This window comes from Lagopus leucura, unplaced genomic scaffold, assembly GCF_019238085.1.
Source record: "Lagopus leucura isolate 7727_CA_CO unplaced genomic scaffold, USGS_WTPT01 Super-Scaffold_73, whole genome shotgun sequence".
Classification (NCBI taxonomy): domain Eukaryota; kingdom Metazoa; phylum Chordata; class Aves; order Galliformes; family Phasianidae; genus Lagopus; species Lagopus leucura.
This window is the reverse complement of record NW_024962252.1, coordinates 22,816,053-22,832,552: the sequence shown is the minus strand read 5'-3', so window position 1 is coordinate 22,832,552 and position 16,500 is coordinate 22,816,053. Positions and strand designations below refer to the sequence as shown.

The 16,500-nt window shown below is 45.4% G+C and overlaps 2 protein-coding genes across 3 annotated transcripts; one reads left to right on the top strand and one right to left on the bottom strand.

Annotated features, from left to right (window-relative positions):
- Positions 1-442: 442 nt before the first annotated feature.
- MTO1 (mitochondrial tRNA translation optimization 1) lies at positions 443-7,866 on the bottom strand. 2 transcript variants are annotated; one of them, XM_042893586.1, is made up of 12 exons: positions 7,783-7,866; positions 7,500-7,699; positions 6,489-6,606; positions 5,574-5,863; positions 4,311-4,423; positions 3,990-4,180; positions 3,594-3,724; positions 2,812-3,016; positions 2,561-2,732; positions 1,949-2,067; positions 1,307-1,464; positions 443-1,126 (listed from the first exon to the last, which is right to left on the bottom strand). In XM_042893586.1, the coding sequence occupies exons 2-12, from the start codon at positions 7,692-7,694 to the stop codon at positions 914-916; spliced, it is 1,905 nt and encodes a 634-aa protein (XP_042749520.1). In that variant the 5' UTR covers positions 7,695-7,699; positions 7,783-7,866; the 3' UTR covers positions 443-913. The 2 variants fall into 2 exon arrangements, with proteins under 2 accessions (XP_042749520.1, XP_042749512.1); XM_042893578.1 differs by lacking the exon at positions 7,783-7,866 and adding an exon at positions 6,924-7,165 and having other exon boundaries at positions 7,500-7,566.
- A 327-nt stretch (positions 7,867-8,193) lies between these two features.
- CGAS (cyclic GMP-AMP synthase) lies at positions 8,194-15,007 on the top strand. The gene is made up of 5 exons (XM_042886182.1): positions 8,194-8,598; positions 9,273-9,495; positions 10,145-10,390; positions 11,682-11,784; positions 12,862-15,007. Exons 1-5 carry the CDS (start codon positions 8,194-8,196, stop codon positions 13,199-13,201), a joined length of 1,317 nt encoding a protein of 438 aa, XP_042742116.1. The 3' UTR covers positions 13,202-15,007.
- The last annotated feature ends 1,493 nt before the right edge of the window (positions 15,008-16,500 follow it).

Here is a 16,500-nt window from a genome sequence, read left to right as displayed (position 1 = left end):
AGATTATTTTAACCAAAAATGACAAGCCAGAGACTGCTGCTAAATCAGAACAAGGATTCAGCTTGAATTGTTTCTCGATGTGACAAACCAACTGCCCAAAGTTTATCTCGTTTAGATGTGAGTCCTTTTACTATCAGTTGCAGGAGCAGTGCTGATGAGAAGTCATGATCCTGCTTCCCCAGGCTGCAGCATGGCCATTCATCAGCCAGCATGCTGCCCAGAGCCTCAGCTCCAGCAGAGGTCTGTAACAGCCCTTGCCTTGCCCGGCCTAAGAAGGCAGTCTCACTCCAGTTGCCTTCACTGGTGCTGCAGCAAACCCTGCAGTACCTCTGTAGCTTACCTGCTGTGAACTGTGGCCCAATGAATTGCTGGAGCTCTATTGCAAGTAAATGCAAGCTCAGAGACAATTTCTAGTTTGTTAAGTGACAACCAAGGTCTTCAGCAAGTTTCAAGACAAGCTTTATTTAATTTTTGAAGAAAACAAGAAAAAAAAAACAACACAATACACTGCTTACATTCAATCTCCTCCTACATCAGTTTTACTATTCACGTGGCTCATGCTGTTATAGCCGAGTTTCCACTTGGCTAACAGCACACTAAACCATTTAACAGTAGCCATTGCACAGCAATAAACACCAGTGCTAAAGTCAACAGAGCACGCTCCAGTTCAAATCCTCTTGTGCTAAAGTGGGTTGAGCATGGTAATATTTCTTACTTATTTCAAAAGAGCAAAACTCAGTCCTTTCCAAGATGCGTTACAACACATTCTGACCATCTGCATCTTCTGAACAAGCAAATTCCTGTGTTTTCACAGCTCCATCCAACATCATTTTTATCCATGAAGCAGTTTGGGCGAGCACAGCTGGTCTTGCCATGTACTCCAGCACAAGATGTATGCCTCTCTACAAACACCTCACAAAGGTGTTTTAACAGAAGTACTGCTGAGCTCCAATTCAGAAATCTCTGCCGAAATCGGTGTTTGGGAAGTTGCTTTCTCCAAGTACGTTTTCCCTGGCAAATAGTTGCCAGTCTGAGGAAACGCTTTTAGCTTCTCTGCTTTCACAAATCTCAGCAGGTTAATGATGGCAGCCGGTGTAACTCCAGGGATGCGGCTGACTGCACCGATCTGCAAACAGAAACAGAACTAAGTCAGCCTAAAACAAACCTAGACTCCAAAGCTGATGAAAACTGACACCAAAACCTATGGGTACTCCTTTCCTTGCACCTCCTTACCCCTTCATGCCCTTTGGGAATACAGAGGAGGAATTTTGCTGCTATTCAACCTCACTGCGGCCCAGTATCTTACCGTCTGGGGACGGCTGGAGTTCAGTTTCTCCCGTACCTCCGCTGACAGGGACGCATCAATAGCAAAGTAGTCTATGTCCTCTGGAAGTCGGAGGGCTTCATCTCGACGCACTTCTTCTATTTCCTGCTGCTGATTGACTACGCACCACTCGTAAGCGGCTGTGGTGGAGGGTCAGGGGAACGAAACAGACAGATTCAGACAGTGTTCACATGAAAAAAATCACTTGTAGAAACTCCTGGAAGCAGAATGGATAACTCCACCAAGATGATCAAAATATCCGAGGAAGCTTCCAGCCTCACAGATTAAGGAGCCTAACTGATAGTATTTCAGAAGAAATCACACTCTTTGGTACAAGAATTAAGATACACAGATGCTTTTTGCTCTTATTCCAGGAAAGAATGGTCTGTTTGATAGAGCGGCGAAGAAGAAAAACCCAGGAGCAAATACAAATAATTGATCTCACTCCACAAAGTGAAACTCAGGAGCTCAAGCACAACTGTGGCCTATGGCAATACATGCACAACTCTGATAACAGTGCTTCCCTTCACAGATCAACAAAACAAAATGAAACACACAGGAATGAATGGGCTGGCTCTCCCCCTAGTGAACAATCCTTAGCAGATCATAACTCTTGTACTCTACCTTCTATTTTCAACCTCTCTGACAGCTCCCTCCATTCAGCAAGCTTTCTCAGGGGCTCTGGGATAGCCCTTGCCAGAATCTCCATGTTGGCCTCTGGATATCGAAGGATGTCAAAGGCACTGTGGAGAACATGAGTAAGATTTTACAGTATAGGGAAGACAGTTAATCGCATCAGACAATTACAGCTATTCCCAGCTCAACCTTTTAAAGGTGAGGATAGTACAGTATAGACCAGAACAACTACAGAGCCAGGCTCACCTCCCTGCTACCTCCTCTCAACACATGTAAGAGCAGTTCAGCTCTTGATGAGGGGGCTTTATCAAGCTTCCAGCAAAGCAGAACAGTTACCGTTTGGCGACACGCTCAGTACAGACAGCAAGCACTGAATGGGCCAGAGTACTATCTTTAAGAGGCTAAATCAGTGCTAGCAGATGTGGAGCAGTAAAAACCCCAACGTACTGTTACTTCTACAAGCAAAGACCAGGTATGAAGAAGATGATAAAAGTTGGAATCTTGGAATACTGACCACTTCAGTAAAGATGTACACGAGCAAAGCCACCAGCCAGATGATCAAGCACAGTCAGACAAGAAAGCTTTGGTTGTATCCTTTACCTGAGAGGTGATCTTCGATTGCTACTGATGGGAACTTCTGGTACCAAATGGGACCATCTGGACACACTGAACTGAAGGGATTTTAGTGTTGCAATTCCATCTTCTAAAGCAGCCCTCATATGAACAGCTTGCTCGTATCGCTGCTGTGACACACACCCAGCTTCCTCAAAGCCTGCAGAGACAGACAATAGCACATGAGACTGAGGTCTGCAACCAAGCAGCAAATGGCAAGAGTCACCACAAGGATATACCTCTGTGGGTCAGCCTGGCATCGGCATTGTCAGGCCGGAGGGACATGCGGAACTCCACGCGGCTGGTGAACATCCGGTATGGCTCAGTGGTGCCCAGAGTTGTAAGGTCATCTATCAGGACACCCACGTACCCTTCGGTGCGACTGACAATGAAAGGGGGCTTGCCTTGGACCCGTAGGCAAGCATTGATCCCTGCAATCACGCCCTGGGCAGAAAGCAAAACAAAAGCCATTGTTGGTCCCTTCAAGGCTGAAATATCTGCACATCTGCACTGAGCTTGCCAGAGTTCAAGAAGCATCTGGACAATGTTCTCAGTCATATGGACTGATTTTTGGGTGCTGCTGTGCAGAGCCAGGAGCTGGACTCAATGATCTTTGTGGGTCCCTCCCAACTTGAGAATTCTATGATTCTAAGTACTGCTGCACCTTGGGAATGCAACCAGTCCAGGCTGGAAATCTAGGCAGTTTCTTCTATGCAATACTACCGTGGTCTGAACAACTCAGCCCCTGCTGACATGCCTAGTGACAAGAAACATGTTCCAACATATCTGCAATTGTACCCATTGCACAGACTCCACACAGCAGCATGTGTCACAGCTTACAATTGCTTTTGTTACTGCAACATTGGTAACTCAATTGCAGATATCTGTGCAACTCTGATGAGCTACAAAATTAAAAACAACTCATTAGCACAAGACAGGCCTGCTTCAATGCGTATCAAGGACAAACAGCAAGTTAACATCCCTTTCTGAGCACAGAGTAAATGCCATCTGATTCACCCACTTGAGCTGCAGCTTCCTCGTAGCCCGTGGTGCCATTTATCTGGCCTGCAAAGAAGAGCCGCTGAACGAGACGAGACTCAAGAGAAGCAGTCAGCTGACGGGGGTCTAAAAAGTCATACTGCACTCCATAGCCTACGACAAACGAGAAGACAGACCTTAATGAGGGAAATGGAAGGTCCTAACTTATCAGCAAAGACAATCAGTGGGACAAAATGAGTTAGGTTATCAACTTTTATTTACAATCTAGAAACAACCAAGGAGAAATTCCTGCATTCAAGAAATAATTTTCTTTCATATTTACTTTGGTTTGCTAGACTCCAAAGAAAATCTTTTTTTTTTTTTCTTTGTTAAATGATAATGATGTGAAAAATAGATTTGAAATTATTTACCCCCTTACCTGGCTGCAAGATCTTGGCTTTCTCCAAGCCCGGGATAGACCTGATCACCTGCTCCTGGAGCTCAGGTGGCAGCGTCATTGACAGGCCTTGGGGGTAAATGACATCGGACTCCAAGCCTTCAGGCTCCAGCCAGACCTGATGTGCACGGTTTGGGAAGCGCAGCACCTTCGACTCAAAAGAGGGGCAGTATCTGCAACAGGAAACAGCCATAAGCATCATCTAAGGTGGATTAAAGGTAGTTTTCCAGAGGCAAAGCAAGGGAGATGCACAGCTTCAGAGACTCATACCATTAAGAGCTTCATATGGTGCCACATCCTTACCGGGGGCCCTTTGTTGTCTCCCTCACGTGGTCGTTCAAGTGGAGGTTATCAAGGACAATCTGCTGAGCTTTCAGGTTAGTGTGAGTCAGGTAGCATGACAGCTGGTCTTCTGGCTGAAAGAGGCCAAAACTCTCTGTAAATTAATCCAGTCACAATACCCTGCTCTCTCACCGAACAACTCTGTTCTGAGGATCTTCAAGGGCTTTTTCATGACAACTTGCTCTCAGTTGCTACAGAGCTGGGTTGTGCCGTCTTACCCACTGTACAGAAAAGAAGTAATCAGAGAACGTGAGCAACGTGCCCAAAAACAAAGAAAAGAACAAAACTTCAGAATGTGAGGGATCTGCATTCTGTGCTATGAAATGCATTCCTAATCACGGGATGGGCATTCCTATAAAAGTAACAGACCCTTTCACATTAGCAGGAGGAATTCAAAGCTCTGAAGTTTGAAGAGTTTGGTGAAGACTAAAGAAACCTCTCAACATCTTGCAACTGACGTAGTAAATTCATGTTCTGGAAAGAAAAACACTATGTAGAATACTTTACAATTATTTTCTGGAAAAGAGTTGACAGACATGTTCAAAACAGTAATAAATGTTACACTTCAACTCCTTAAAACCTTTCCAACAAATACGTAGGACTTCAAATGATATTACCACCTCTCTGCTCCCCATTTACAAAAGGTTACTGCAATTCCTATAAGCTCTGGATCAAGCCCTGGACAACCTGATTTAGGTATGCATGTCCCTGTTTGTCGCAAGGGAGCTGGACTAGATGACCTTAAAAGGTCCCTTACAACTCTGAGGATTCTATGACTCTACAACTGCCTGAAAGGAGGTTGTAGCGTCATGCAAGTTGGCCTCTTGTTCTCAGTAGCAGTCATAGGATGAGTGGTAATGACCTTAGGTTATGCTAGGGAGGTTCAGGTTGATTAAGATGAAAAAATTCTTCTTTGACAGTGGTCAGGTGCTGGAACAAGCTGTTCAGGGAGGGAGTGGAGTCACAATCCTCAGGGGCTTTCAGGGAAAGAGCAGATGTGGCACTTAAGGACATGGATTAGTGGGCACAGTGGTGATAGGTTGATGGTTGGAGTAGATGATCTAAGAGGTCTTTTCCAACCTTATGGAAACTTCTAATTTTCCAACTTCTGTGATTCCCAGCCACATGAGTCCTTACACCACCTCGCTGGCTACGTTAGCTTGCACTTCCCACCTCCCCAGTCCACTGCCCATCTACCCCTGCACCTGCCATGTGCTATCCCACCTTGATCCACACAGCCTTGCTGAGGAAGCTGAAGGGCACAGGAGGGTTGTCAGGTACACGTTCCTCCAGACCACTGAAGTTGATGGTGTCTTTGGCCAGGCGGGGTGGTGTCCCAGTCTTCAGCCTGCCCACAGTAAATCCCAGTTTCTCCAGAGTCTGGGCTAGCCCCACAGCCGGCTGGTCTCCCAGGCGCCCAGCAGGATGAGTCTCCAGCCCCATGAGGATCATACCCCTCAGAAATGTCCCAGTAGTCAGGATGACACTCCCAGCACACACCGTGCTACCATCCCCTGAAACAGCATGTTCAGAGATGCACATAGTTTACTGTCATTGAAGCCCTGGTACTCTAGTGGTTCTGCTCCAAACTAAATTGTTGCTGTTTACTCAGGGCTCACACATCTCTTATTATTTGGCATTTCAATAGCATCAATGTTAACAGCAATAACAGCAATAAGCAGAGTGTACAGTAACTCTTTTTTTTCTTTATTTCTCCAAGCATTTCACCCAAAGAAGTTCCGCTCCCGAATAATATTCCTGACCAGGTCCTTATTTTGTAATTCCTGTTTACAAGATCAGCAAGAGGTAACAAGGCACAAGACTGCACTGTAACAGGACACTGTTGTCCAGAAGTGTTATCTGCAGCACACTCTGTTTGCCAAATAAGATCTCAAACATAGCATGGAATTCAGGATCATGAGTCTGAGGAAGATTAAGCTCATGCAACCTCTGAACGCCCAATCAATCCAGTGATGTTTTCCATTGTGCTACAGATGTTAACACAGTTTAATTTGCAGTCAGCCTGAAGTGCCTCTATTGGCTCAACAAGCTTTCTTACAGATGAATCAGACACATTTAACCTGCAGCTACTCTTAGCATACAGTGCCCAAGGTTGCTCACCGCGGTACCCATACATACCCAGAACAACGCCTGTGACTTGGCACTTCCCAGGGCGGTTTGCTTCTGGCTCTGTCAGGAGAAGGTCTTCCACAGAGGCCTCACGGACTGTCAGCAGGGGTGTGCTCAGGATTTCCTTCTGTCATGAAAGGAGTTACCACAAAAATCTGGCAAGTTCTGAAACATCTGGGCAGTTCCAGACCACACCAATTTCTAACACATCCGTCAACTTCTTCCCTTGTTCTAAAACCACATTTTAGAACCAGTCATCACTCCTGGCTTTCTTTTAACCCCATCCTGCTGTTATTACCCAACTGTAACACACTGATATCCCCACTGGTAGCTGGTGTACCCCCAAAAAGTAACACTGGACCCCCCACATTAGCACTTTAATTTCTAAGTGGCCTCGGGGCTGCACACACTGCTGCAACCATCCTGTGCAGCACTGCTCCACACCTCAGTGCTCCTGCAGACCTCATCCTGCTCTGCATGAAGCCACATCACCGCTGGCTGCATCTCTTTTTCAAACGAGGGCTGCTCTGAAAGCAATGCCTCTTAGCTTATTATGCTGGCTCACTTCGTCAGAGGCAGATGTTGGTGGTATGGCAGAAGAGGGTGAACCTTCCCGCCAAGATTCCATTCCATGTCGTTGCTGTGTGACAGATGGTAGCAGAGGGGCAGTCTTGACAACATGGTGCCTGACATGGAAGTGTGTATGAAAGAAAGGTGTGTCACTGAACTGCTCCACGTAGATAAAATGGTACTCACTGACATTCATCGACATTTGCTTGCATTTAAGCAGACCAAAGAGTGGATGTGGGCACAGCGGTGTGTTTCAGCCACATTGGGTCACCTCTTATTCACAGCTAGCAAAAACACAAAGCTAGTGGCGGTGACCGCTCTGAAAAACAGCGTTTTGTAGCTGAGAATCTGCTCTATCAAACAGCGTTACAGTGCTCTCTGTACCTCCTACGGCTTCCCCGTCAGTAAATAGGAGGCGTTAGTTTCGGAGCGCAGAGGCCGCACACCCACCTGCACGCCGTCCCGGTACCGCCGCCGGTCGATCTGCGCCCGCAGCCCCCACACGGCCGGACCTTTGCTGCGGTTCAGCACTTTGTAATGCACCCCGGCCACGTCGCAAATCCGCCCGCACAGCCCGTCCAGGGCGTCCACCTCCCGCATCAGGTGCCCCTTCCCGATGCCGCCGAAGGAAGGGTTGCACGACATCTCTCCTGCGCCAAGCACACGGGGTCACCCTCAGCACCGCCGCCGCGAGCGGCCGCGCCGCGCCCGGCCCCGCGCCCCCCGGCGGTACCGATGGTGCCGATCTTGTGCGTGAGCAGCAGCGTGCTGGCCCCGCCGCGAGCGGCCGCCGCCGCCGCCTCCGTCCCCGCATGGCCGCCGCCGATCACCACCACTTCGTAGCGCGGGGCCGCGCTCCCCGCACAGCGCCTCTCGGACCGCGGGGCCGCGGGCAGCGCCAGGCGGCGCCAACTTCTACGCGCCAACATGGCGGCGGCGGGAGGCCGGAACGGGAAGCGCGGGGCGGGCGGGAGGCGGTGTGCAGCCCGACAGGCAGCGCGGCGTGGCGCGGGGCGCCCCCTAGCGGCTGCTCGTCACGTTCCCTGGCGGGAGTTTTGGTTTCCCGAGAGCTGCGGCGTTGCCTGGAAGAGGAACTCCTCTTCCCGCCGAGTTGCGCTCGCTTCCGCGTGGGTGCGGGAGGCCCATGGAGGAGACCGCGGCGGGCAGAGGGCAGCGGAGGCAGAGAGCGGCCCAGCCTCGCTCCTCGCGGGGCAGAGGCACCGCCGCCCGGCGCGGCTCGACCGCGCGGGAAGCATCGGCCGACGAGCATCCGGCGGACGAGGCTTCCCGCGCGGTCGTGCCTCGCCGTACGGCGCAGGGCGGAGAGCCCGCGGTGCTCCGAACGCTTTCGGCGCGGAGCAGGGCGGCGGGCGGGCCGCGGCTGCGGGAGGTGCTGTCGCAGCTCAGCCTGGGCCGGCAGGACGTGTCGGAGGCGTCGGGGCTGGTGAACCACGTCGTGTCACACCTGATCCAGGCCGTCCGAGGGAGGGACGGCAGCTTCGGCTCCATCGGGAGGCTGGGAGCCGGCAGCTACTATGAGCGCGTCAAGGTGCGTGCAGGGCTGGCGCAGATTAGGGCGGAGGCCGGCGAACTGCGGCTGGGCAGCTTGGAGAAGGGGAGCTATAAGGGAAAGAACGGGACGGAGCCTATAGCAGAGGCTGATAGCACACGGGAAAGTGGTTTAATTAAACCTTACCTTTAAGGAGGGTTGGATTTGGGTCGAATATAAGGAAAAAGGTCTGTCACAGGGAGGGTGGTGAGGCACTGGCACAGGTTGTCCAGGGAGGTGATGAATGTCCCGGCCCTGCAGTTCCAAGGCCAAGCCCTGGGCAACCTGCTCTAGCTGTCAGTGTCCCTGTTCATTGCAGGGCAGTGGGACTAGATGACCTTTCAGGGTCTTTCCAACTGTAAGGATACTGTGATTCCATGGCTGGTCACAGGACAGGGGAGTGGTTGTGACGCTGTACCAGATGGTGGTGCTCAATGGCTGCTTGACCTCCAGCAGCTTGGAGCTGTGACCACTGGGGAAGTGGTGTCAGTAAACTGCTCTTCTGCACACGAATGCACATCATTCTGGTAATACAAATCCATCAGAAAGAAGGTAATGTTTCACTCCAGCTGTGGAAAATACATGCAGGCAGCTGTAGGTAAAGCTTCAGCTTTAGCTGAAAAGCTTAAACGCATTACAACCCAAGTTGGTGCATGTATTCTTGTCCTTTGCAGATATCTGAACCCAATGAGTTTGATATCATGCTTGTAATGCCTGTCACAAGATTGCAACTACATGAGTGTGATGACACTGGAGCCTATTATTATCTAACATTCAAAAGAAATCCAAAAGAGAAGTATTTGAATAGGTTTCTAGATGAAGATGGAAAATTATCAGCCTTTAAAATGCTTGAAGAACTGAGACGAATTATTAAAGAGGAAGTAAAACACATTAAAAGTAAGTACTGCGCAATCAGGTTTCACTCAGGAACGCTAATAATGCACCTGCATTCCACATATGCAATATGTACCTTTCCCCTCGCTTATCTCTTCATGGCAACATAGCAGGGGCAGATGAGGTTTCGCTTCCGGTTATCTTGAGCACTTACTCTAAAAATCACCACGAATACACCAGAGCAGCAGAAGGAATTACATTACTTGAGTCAGATAATGCATTATCTAATGTTACTTCTTAGCTACCCATAAAACGTATTACCTTTTAGGGTGCTCTTATCCTCGTAAGCCTTCGGCCAAGTTGTGGACAAATCTCTAATCTAAACATTTTCCACAGTCATCTGACATTCTCTAGTCGTTCCTGTTCATTAGAAAGCATTACCGAGTCTACAGAAGACATCTAAAATAGAGTCAAAATATTAAAAATAAATCATGAAAGAAGAGCTTTTCTTGTTTTGTAGAGGGAGGCTTCAGCTGGCCTCCTTACTGTTTTATTAAAAAAAAAACCCACTATACTCATTTCACAAATCCTACAGGATAAAATGCTTGAGGATTCTGACCATTTACAAATGCCTATTCAGTAAATATCTTAATAACTCCCAAAAAGTGTTTCTTCTGTTACGAAAAAAGATTACTTTCTTTTTTGTTACTAGATGTGGAAGTAACTGTGAAAAGGAAAAAGCCTGGAAGCCCTGCAATAACTCTACAGATCAAAAAGCCTCCAGCAGAAATATCATTGGACATTATCTTGGCTTTGGAAGTTCAGCAGAGCTGGCCTCCCAGCACACAGGATGGCCTCAACATAGAATGCTGGCTGGGAAGAAAAGTCAGGAGAGAGTTCAGACATAAACCAATTTACTTAGTGGCCAAGCAAAACAAAAAAGAAAAGCTTCTAAGAGGTACTTCAAATACAGATAAGAGGCTTAAGTTAAGAATTACTTTCTCTGCAACTTGATACCACTTGATAAATGCCATAAAAAGGGTATTCAGATTCTGTTCAGTATTCTGCCTTCAAGATACAGACCTCTATTTTATCCTGGGTACATCCAGATCGTCGTTGAAAACCCTCTTTAACCAGCCTGGTGACAGTGCTTATCCTGTGCTGAAATCTAAAGCTGATAACTGCACTACAGACAGTACAGTAACCAGCCCTAACAGCATTATTTTAAATCTGTTCCATCAGACAGATGAGTATCTTTCCTGTAGTAGTGCTGTACTGAACAGCAGCATCCACTCCTTTGTAAAGAAAAAAATTAAAGGAGGTGTATAAAAATACTCAGAACATCCCTGAAAATAGCACTTATTATACATAAGTTTTATACTTCTACAGGAAGTAAACTATTGAAGATAGATTATTTCCTCATTGAACTTTGGTATGGCTGCAAGATGACTGCTGTTTGTTTTTGTTTTCCCCCAGAGCACTCTCACCATGCCTGCATTAGTTTGCAGAAACATCCCAGCTTGGCACTGTATGAGAAGAACTGGTAGTTCCAGCAGAAACAGTTCTGGCAACTGGGTATATTTTTTAGTTAGCACACTTACCTTACCAGTGCCAGGTACACCACCACTGCTCTGCTAGGCTCTCTGTCCCAGTGAAAATTAATTGCAAATAGTAATCAAACCAAAAAAGGCAGGGACACAGTCTGATTTAGGTAAGGAAGAAAAAAAATGATTGTTGATGTTTTAAAAACAGGGGGCTGAGCTGCATTAATCACTGTTTCCAAGCATTCCCAGAAGAATAAAAAGAAATGCTTTACAAGAGTTAGCTGAGATAATCTCAGTCGCTTGCACAGAGAAATTTAAACCGATCTCCAAGATTAGTTTACTCAAAACCAGAATGGTTAAGCAGTAAGGCTTAATAATACAGAGCAGAAATTGAACGGCAGTAGATTTCTATAGGTAGCACAATTATTCCCCAAATCACATTCAACAAATTCAGGAAAGCTAAGAATTAAGTTTAATTTAAAAAACTGAACCCAAACATCCTTGAGAATATAAAGAAAGCATCCAGACAGGCCTACGCAGTTATTTGTAACTATAGTGTTCCAATCTTGTTAGTATGAAGTGGTTAAGAAATTAAGGAACTAATTGTAGTAATTGATGAATTAAGAGTTGTTCTTTTTCTTTCTAGATACAGACACCAATATTTACTGCTGTGTAACTATTTAAGTCTTCTTCTCACTCCTTTAGGAAACACCTGGCGACTCTCTTTCTCGCATATCGAGAAGGCCATGCTGAACAACCATGGCAGCATAAAGACGTGCTGTGAATCTGATGGAGTGAAGTGTTGTCGGTTGGTATCTCATATGAATATTTTGCTTTAAGCTAGTTTGTCCAGCATTATTTCAGTTTAACATTTAAGAATTTGGTCAGTGAGTAATTATTTAGAATAGGGAGTGAGAATATGGCTTTTAATCACTAACTCTTGCATCATTGTTCCAGAGTAGTACAAGCTTGCACATGCCCACTGGACACATGTGACGTGCATTTGCTAAAAAAGCAACAAATTACTTTGCAGATTTATGCTCCAGATTTGCCTGGCAAACAAGCAGATGCGCCTTGCCAAATAATCTTTCCCCAGATCAGTCATCTTCAGAAATACTAGCTCCACAGTCTGTTGACTCAGCTTCATAAGCAAATTACACTTTGTGGCAAAGCAATTTATTAAATGAGGGTGAGAAAAGAACTGAGTGGGATCAGGATCGATAAATGTGATTTTTCACTCTAATAAAGATTGGTTCCACATTTCTTTGAAGAGTAAAACCAAAACCTCATCAGGTACAGAACCTACTTTATGGCAAAACCACTTTTTGGTTTACAGAATCAGGAAAGCCAGAAGGGTATTAATGCATCATTCTTGATCTTTGCTTTATGAGTAGTATGAGCTACGCTGCGTCCTTGCCTAGCCGTGTACTGAACTACACCTCTTCACCTCACAGAGTGCCATGGAAAGGCACTGGTAGTGCCTGCAGTGTAAATCCAAACCCAAAGTGCAGCTTTAATCTTAAGCAGTGCTCCAAGTTCACGTTATACTGGTAGCACCTGCAGAAGATCATAATCGTCCAAGCATTGTGCTGATCAACACTTCGTATTCCTGTGCCACTGTGGCCACCAGTGGAAGTGGTTCATGCATCAAAACTATTTTTTACAGGAGAAATCTTTCACTGCTAGTCTGCCTTCGTGTGCAGTACTGATAGGAATATCCACCTTTTTGCTGTACTTATTTTCAGATTTTATTCAAAACCTTACTGAAAATGATCTATTACGGTAAGAATATTTTAATTGCTTTACTTATAACATGTATTTAAATATCTAAAATACATGTTTAGAACTGACTACTAAAGGTATGCAATTATCTCTTATTTAACAGGAAAGATTGTCTCAAACTTCTGAAGTATCTTCTAGAGCAACTCAAAATGAAACACGCAAAAGAATTGGACAAATTCTGTTCATATCATGTCAAAACTGCCTTTTTCCATTCATGCGTCACTTGGCCAAGTGACATGGACTGGCAGTATGAAAACCTGGAACACTGTTTTCAGAAATATCTGGAATATTTTCTGCGTTGTCTGCAAGATTCTCAGCTGCCACACTTTTTTATTCCCCAATACAACTTGCTCAGCCTGGATGATAAAGCAAGCAATGACTTCCTTTCAAGACAAATAAACTATCAGTTGAACAATGGATTCCCAGTATTTCACCAGGTGTAGGTATTGTAAATACTTCTTTTTTACTATCTGAAAGCAAGTAAAGTAGATTTGCATATTTTAAAGCTTAAGTTTAGCACTTCATATTATTTCTTAGTAGCTTGATACTATGGAGAAACAAAACAAATCAAGAACACTAACAGAAAATTGTGTTTCAGTTACATTGCTTAGTCATATTCCTTAGGAGAACCAGGACATTAGAATTAATATTTGATAGGAACAGTTAAAAAAGTAACCTGACTCTAATGAGAAAAATTCTAACATAGAATGATGGTTAAAACAGAAAAGAAGGCACCTGCCAGCATAAAAATTCAGCAAGAGAACCAGGCCTGAGAACTCGGCCTTGTAACAGAGCCTAGGAACACAGACATCCCTGAAGCAAGGCTGAATACATCATACCAGTGCCATCCTGAAGATATCATTGGTACACATATAAATTCAATGTATGTGTGTACACCTGTGTATATATGCCTATGTGTATATAGATGCTCATGCTACATAAATATATATATATATAATATGTATATTCTACAAGAAATTGAGCTGCTCAAGTGTGTGCAGGAAAGAGCAATGAAGCTGGTGAAGTGACTGGAAATCAAAATGTGAAGATCCTGTTGGTCTCTACAACTACCTGAAAGGTGGCTGCAGTGAGGAAAGCATGAAAGCCTAAACTGGGGGCCAGTTCAATGCTTCTATAAATGATCTGGATACAGGAATCGAATGCCTACTAGGCATATGGAATTAGGAGGAGCTGTTGACTTCCTTGGAGCAGAGACGTCATACAGAAATTTTGACAAATTGGAGAGCTGAGCAATCATCAACTGCACGAAGTTCAACAACAGCAAGTGCAGGATTCTGCACGTGAGATGGAGTAAAGACTGGGGAACAACAGGCTGAAAAGCAGACCTAGAGAAAGGGATCTGGAGGTTTTAGTTGAATCTGACTCAGCAGGGTGTCCTTGCAGCCAAAAGAGCCAACTGGTGCATCGGGCCTGGCACTGCCAGCCAGGAGAGGAAAGGGACGGCCCCACTGTGTGTTGGTGTGGCACGAGACACATAGCATAAAGACAGAACTATTGGAGAACATCCAAAGAGGGGCTTCAAAGGTGCCAAAATGCCTGGAGAGCAAGGTGTACCAGGAGCAGCTGAGGTCCCTGGGTTTGCTCAGCCCAGAGCAGAGGAGCTGAGGGGAGGCCTGATGGCAGCTGCAGCTCCTCACAGGGAGCAGAAGGGCAGTACTGAGCTCTGCTCCGTTTGACAGCAACGGGGCCTGAGGGAATGACAAGGAGCTGCGTCAGGGGAGGGGCAGCTTGGGTCAGGGACAAGGTCTGCACCAGAGGTGGTCAGGCCCTGGAACAGCATAGAAAAATCCAGGTTGAAAATACCTTCCCTGTGGACAGGCTCCCAAGGGAAAGCCTTTACAACCTGGATTATTCTATGTTATCTGAGCTATGCTTAGGATAAACTATGGTATGCAAGTATAATGTATCATGTCTGCTTGCTGTTACAGTCTTGGTAAGTTTGCAATCAAGAAGTATTTTCATTGTCATAATAATTATAGTTAAGATTGAGATTAATAATCCTCAAATCATTTCTGCTGCTGTGTACTGATTATCCTACCTCATATTGCCTTTCTACTATTTGCTGCTATTAGTGGGTATCTTTAGTGTTTGGTACATATATACACATAAACTCATTTCCTGGTAATAACTGTAACAGCTTTAATACATACTTATTTGCCATACCAATTAGAGCGTTCCTGGTAGTAGTGATCTGTGTTCTGCAATAAACAGGAATCCTTAGTAAACAACCACTGTATGTCCTTGTGTACCACAGAATCCTTCAAACTCACCGTTGCAATCTCTATCTACTTGCTGGCCAGGTAGTCCCCAAAGCTCTCCTTTCATGGGTTGTGACAGTATTTGTCTTTCCTATATAAATGCAGCCATCACCTTCAAACTATCTTCAAATCATACTATGAACATATGTAAGAATTTGCAATAATTAATTGCACAGACATGAATTCCATGACTTCAAGTTAGGGAAGGAAAAAAAAAAGCCATATTAACTTCCTGAATTACCTGATCTTTCCCACATCTTCAGAATTGCTTTGGAAAAAAGGCTTTTCATTGCAATTGGCAAGAGAAGCAAAAATTAACCAGCATACAAAAGTTACTGTACCAATGAACATCTGCATGGAAAGAAATGCACCTTTTCAATCCATTATCAAAGAGGATACCCTTCCTGTTAAAAGGCTATCAAAACCAACATTCAGCTTGACTGACATTGCCAGAGTTGGAGAGTTCAGCTCATTTTCTTCTTATGTTGAATACATGTTAGGAAAGGACTGTAGCATTTCCTGGTACTGATGTGAGAATGATAAATACACAGCACTTCAGAACTGCTTTGCTTTATTATTTTTATAATTATTTTTAGAAGAAGCCATGCAAAGTCCATATTTTTAGCCTGCTTTTTTTTTTTTTTTTTTTAAAAAAAAAAGGCAAAATACCTACCATAAAATCACAGAATTGCTCAGGATGGAAAAGACCTTGATCATCAAGTCCAACCACAACCTAAACATATTACCCTAACTACCCTACTACCATAACCTAACTACCCTAACTCTAACAACCCTTCATTAAACCATGTCCCTGAACATCACATCCAAATGGTTTTTAAACACATCCAGGGATGGTGACTCAGCTACCTCCCTGGGGACCCTATTCCAGTGCTTAACCACCATTTCTGTAAAGAAGTTTTTCCTGATATCCAACCTAAACTTACCCTGGCACAACTTCAGGCCATTTCCCCTTGTCCTGTCACCAGTGAGAAGAGACCAACCCTGCTCTTGCTGCAATCACCTTTGAGGAGAGCAATAAGGTCTCCCCTCAGCTTCCTTTTCCTCGGACTAACCAGCCCCAGTTCCTTCAGTCTCTCCTCATAGGCCATATTCTCCAAGCCCTTCACAAGCCTTGTTGCCCTTCTTTAGACCTGCTCCAGCACCTCAATGTCCTTTCTGTACTGAGGGACCCAAAACTGGACACAGTACTCCAGGAGAGGCCTCACCAATGCCAAGTACAGGGGCCGGATGACTTCCCTCATCCTGCTCACCACACCATTCCTGATACAAGCCAGGATGCCATTGGATAAAGGCTGGACTTCATCTCACTTATGAACAAGAAAAGAAATGGGGAGGACAGAACTGTTTGAGAACAACCTTACTAAAACATTCTCATCTCACTTAGATTCAGTTTATTAGATTTTCACTTATTCATATGACACAAGGAAACAAGTTCACATCAA